At 37.1% G+C, this 5252-nt stretch overlaps 1 protein-coding gene across 1 annotated transcript; it reads right to left on the bottom strand.

The window, feature by feature from the left end:
* Positions 1-1904: 1904 nt before the first annotated feature.
* On the bottom strand, positions 1905-2096 carry KRTAP8-1 (keratin associated protein 8-1). Its single transcript, XM_024758012.1, has one exon. The coding sequence runs from the start codon at positions 2094-2096 to the stop codon at positions 1905-1907; it is 192 nt and encodes a 63-aa protein (XP_024613780.1).
* Positions 2097-5252: the final 3156 nt, after the last annotated feature.

Below are 5252 nucleotides of genomic sequence, written 5' to 3'. Positions count from 1 at the left end.
TCTCTCAAGTAACCATAAAAGCTGTAATATAATAAAGCACACCTTAAATAAAGTATGCTTTTAAAATAAAATAAATTTTTGAAAAATTCAGTAATTATCTGGGGTGAATGATATGTTAATTCACTTGATTGTGATAATCATTTCACAATGTATGTACGTATCAAACATCCTGTTGTACACCTTAAATATATAAAATTTTTATTTGTCAATTATACCTCAATTAAGCTGGGAAAAGAAATTTATTTCTGAATCATACCTCAGATATACCAAGTAGAATTCCTGGGCGTGAGGCCCAAGAATTTACATTTTAAGCCAGCTGCCCAGGTGATGCTCCTGCATGCCGTAACTTCAGAAACACTGACTTAGATGTTCTCTGTGGTCTCTTCAAGCACAAATTTTTTATAACTCAGTCATCATTCTAGAACAGTCATATAGTTTCTAACCTCAATCTGACCCTCTAATTCCTGAAAAAAAAAAAACCTTTTCTTTTCTTATGCTATTCTAACCTGCATGTTTCATTAAGTTACAGTTCTCAGCATGCATCAACCTGCGGCTGCTAGAAAGTTTCAAACTGGACATTTTACTGGTTATAACAATAGTCTACTGGAAAATAATCTACTAAGTCAATTCTTAAACAAATTGTCTTTTGAATTTTTTTTAACAGATATTTGTGGGATGAAATACTGTGCAGAAAATACTGTTTTCTAAAATGATTTCTCCAAATAGCCTTTACATTTATAACTAAGGTGAAAAATATGCAGCATGCCACATGCAGACACTCAATAGAATAGCAGAGTTAAGCCAAATCATGCTGTCACCAAGAATATTTGTACTCTACATAAAATGTTTTCAACAAGAGGATTGAGACATTATTGACTTGGCTTATAAAAAGAATACTCCTCTCCTCTCTAAAAGAACACAGAGAAAGGCTGATATATCTTCAGGTCTATGAAAAGGGGCTCTTTTAAGAGTAAAATTCACTACCTGGTATTGATTCTACAAAGATTAAGAAGCTTTACATCGTTGTTTCTAAACTGGTGCTTCTAAGCTGTAAAGTAGATACCTTAGGTGGTTTGAGATAAGGGATTTATCCTTCCCCTAAAAGACTCTCAGACTCCTAAAATACATCTCTAACTATTCTAGATGCCCCAGAATCCTTAAGTAGGGGACATAGCATTTTATTCTACAATCCTTCGTCCCTGGAAGAGGGAACATAGCGGGTTTCCTTTGCACTAATATAGAAATAAGTGAAATCGGCCACCAATGTTCCGTTCTCTTGCAGAGGAGCAGAAGTGGTGAGACGGTACTGCAAGCAATTAATGGTGTGCCATTGGCACCAGAATTGGAGGTAGATATCACAGAGTTAAAGGAAGGTTAAGACAGGATTTTTTTTAATCATAAGCAAACCCTTCTTGCCTGCTTATAACAAAAGATCAAGGATTATTTGCTTTCTCACTGCTTCTAACACACACATGAGAAAAATAAATCCACTTCCCTCCCCACTCAATGTACCAAAAAATATGCTCACCAAATGTACCCACCAAAAAAGGAATGTAGCCACCAAAAAAGGAAACTCCTCTCAGGTGAGAATATTATGATGGTTGAGACAAGTTTATTGAGAATTTGACAGACACTTCTGCAACTTGATGATGACAAACATCATGAGCATGGTGAAAAATTCAAAAGTAATATATGTTTGGGTATCAAGTTTCTGCAAATGTCCCCACTAACATCATCCAGGGAAGGCAGCTGGAGGCATCAAGTGGTTTTTCATTTTCTTCCCTTGAGACTCTGGTGCTAGGTCTGAAAAGCAGTGACTGGGAGGTTGATGAGCACATGAGGACCTGGAATTATGCCTCTCAGCCTTGGGAGAGAAGATTCCATGCCTCGGGTTTTTCAGAAAATCAGTAGAGAGAAAATGGCCAGAATCTTCTGTAGTCGAAAACCCCACAGCCATTGTAGCCATAGCCAAAACCATAGCCCACTGGGGAGTGGGTACTGACGTAGCCACAGCCAACACTATACCCCAGGGGGTAGCTGTAACTGCCCCAGTAGCATCCTGGGAAGACAGTGCTGGAGAAGTTGTTATAGCTCATGGTGTCTGGAGTTGGGGGCTTAAATAGCAGTGGAATGCGTTTCCTCAGTGTGATGGATTCCCTACTCTCCATCCTTCTTTATATACCCTGGCTATGGGGCGTGGCGAAAAACACAAGGCTTCATTTTCATTGACACCTGTTTGCTTCACGAATAGCTCATTAGTTTGTTTTGCTTGCTTAAGACATCTTTACACTTGCTTAAGAAATTTCTCATGTGATGGAACATAGGGGCAGGATTCCTTCAAACAAATTGTGTCCCTTCATTAAAATATGCATTGCAGAGACTTCAAAGCACTGGGTCTTGTAGGTCCTAGATACAAGCCTCTGTGAGCAGGCATTACAATACCAAGAAATTTTCTGAGGTTGTTAACTGTCATTCAGTCCTCTTGCTCTTTGAACATCCATACCACACAGTTGGAATTCAAAAAATATGTGTTGAATAAATTAATAAATGAAATAACAAATACATAGTAAGACCGCCTCAAAATGGAGGTATTTCTTAGTATTCACCTGAAATTTTTTGCAGTATGCAAGATAAATGCCAAAGAGTTCATTGGAAAGACTCCTTTTTTCCCCTCTATCTATAGCTACCCTGTTTACAAAACTGGATAAAATTTTAATTTTAATTATAGTACCTGCCTGGACTATATTTAACATCATATTTCTAAACCACTGCCTGAACTAATAATCTTGTAATTATAAAAAAAAAAAAGTAGCTTGTGGATTGATCCTAGAAATAAATTGCCAAATATCATCTGTTGGTCTAATATGCTTTTCAAAGTATATGTTGAAAATAATAACAGGATAAAAACAGAAATATTAATGGGAAATTTTACCTTAAAATGTACACTTTTTTTTCCCATTAGATCTAATGAAACCAGATTATCTACCAAATGTGATGAACTTGTAAAGAGCCAGATGACAATATTAAATCAAAGTTATTTCACATCTAGAATGATCATGCACCCCAGGATTGGGAAAGAAAATCAGTCCTCTCTCTAAATGGAAATTTAGTCCTCAAATATGAATTAAAGGAGGAATAAGATTGATCAAACCCATCTTGGGTCATGCAAGACTTAAAAAATTATTCTCAGATACCTGCATTAATATTCCTCGGAATGGCACTTAAGAGAAAATTTACAGAAAATACAGCAAAAGAGGACATATGGCACGGAAATAAAAAGGCACAGAACTGCAAGGAATCATTCTTAGAAAGGCACAGAACAGATACGTATTACATACTAGCCCCCCAAATTTTACTTTAGACTTAAACCCTTTAAGTACACACAGACTAAGAGAAAAACTGGGCTTCAGGTAACTGAGTTGTGGGTTGGTTTTATTTGTGTGCGTTTTTTTTGTTGTGGTACGCGGGCCTCTCACTGTTGTGACCTCTCCCGTTGCGGAGCACAGGCTCCGGACGCCCAGGCTCAGCGGCCATGGCTCACGGGCCCAGCCTCTCCGCGGCATGTGGGATCTTCCTGGACTGGGGCACGAACCCGTGTCCCCTGCATCGGCAGGCGGACTCTCAACCACTGCACCACCAGGGAAGCCCCAAAATTTTATTTTAGATTTCAGATGTAAATTTTCTTCCTGTTGCTAGCAGCTAAGACCTAAATTTCTGGAGGCATATAGAGGTCACAGGCTGACTCCAAGGACCAGGTGAGACACTTGGAAAAATACAAAACTGTGACAGTGTTTCAACCACTAATTGGTTCATTATAACAGAGGTATTTTTGAAAATACACCGTTCTCTTGCACCATCCTTGTTCATGAACAAAGCTGTATGGCCACCTAGGGTGATTCAACATTTAAAATTCAAACACTTCATGTGACTTATAGCTAAATAAGACCAGGGAATTACAATTAGCTTCACTCACAAAATATAAAGGCATTCAACAGCAGATCCTTCTCTAAAAATCATAGAATAATTTATGTCTTATTTCTGCCGTCATCACATTGCCCTGCTCCATAAAGGAAAAAACTGGTAATATTTGAAAAAAGAAAAATTGAACAAAAATAGCATAATACAATGGAAAGAAAAAAGATTGAGTTAATGTTAAAATTCAATTATGATGCTCTGTTTAAATAAGTTCCCCTCTCACTTGCCTACCCAATCAGACAATATGGTAGCTTTGCCCTATACCCAACTCTGGGCACAATACCCAACTCTGTATCTGAGTAGTAATGGTGAATAAAAATTAAAATATGTTGTCTTTTTAAAAACTTAAGCCGTATTTACAAAGAACATTCTGAATTTTCTCTAGAAATTCTGCAGAAAATCATAACACAAGAAAATTTTAGGGAAATACATGATTTATCAAGTTATTTAAAAACAAAATAGGTAGCTAGCTTAATCTTACACTGGGTCTATGAAATCTTTATTATGGTATAGGTTTATCTAGATGCAGGTGTTATAGAGCCTGAAGTTTATACAATGTTGAGAAGCCTCTTGATGAAACACGGTAAACATAAAAATATAAAACTCAGTACAAAAATAAACATTTGTTAAAATGATAAATCACAAATTTAAACACTAATAAAAGTCACAAATATTATAAAATTTTGAAAAAATGTTTTTACTACATAACTGCCTGACACGCTTCTATAATATTTTTTCCATAGACGAGCTTTGGGCTTCACCATTTCAAATTTTTTCCTCCACTACTCATTCTACACTGGATGCCATGGGGCTAATACATACTGAGAAGTGACTTCTGGTCCTGCACATTCATGTCACAAATTCTGGGTGAATTGGTAGAGTAGATGGGAGAGAATTCCTGGAAGCCATCCCCATACATGGATGGCTAGAAATAGTCTAATTAGACACAGAAGTAACTGCAAACCTCATAAATCTATCTCCCATATCCAAATTCAACTTCTCCTTAGCTAGATCCCAGAAAGGTCCATGGTCTCTCTAATGCCTTCCAACTTGAGGGGAAGTGTGATTGTAGGGAACCCCAGGTGGAAAGCAGCAGCGGGCTAAACCAATTGCAGTTAAAATGTCTTACTTTTGTGAGTTTCTCAAAAAACTAGGGTCATGTGGCATGGAGGTTTGAAAAACAGAAAAATATTCTCACATATGAAATGACATGGTATTGAACGAATCATTGCTGGGTATTTATTGGTTTAGATAAAGTTCATGAGCCTTTATCTTTT

The sequence above is a fragment of the Neophocaena asiaeorientalis genome, unplaced genomic scaffold (assembly GCF_003031525.2).
Source record: "Neophocaena asiaeorientalis asiaeorientalis breed wild unplaced genomic scaffold, Neophocaena_asiaeorientalis_V1.1 scaffold752, whole genome shotgun sequence".
Classification (NCBI taxonomy): Eukaryota; Metazoa; Chordata; class Mammalia; order Artiodactyla; family Phocoenidae; genus Neophocaena; species Neophocaena asiaeorientalis.
This window is presented reverse-complemented; position numbering and strand designations above follow the sequence as displayed.

Excerpts from the sequence above, each read along its gene's own strand:
- KRTAP8-1 (XM_024758012.1), bottom strand. The coding sequence starts at position 2,096 with ATGAGCTATAACAACTTCTCCAGCACTGTCTTCCCAGGATGCTACTGG.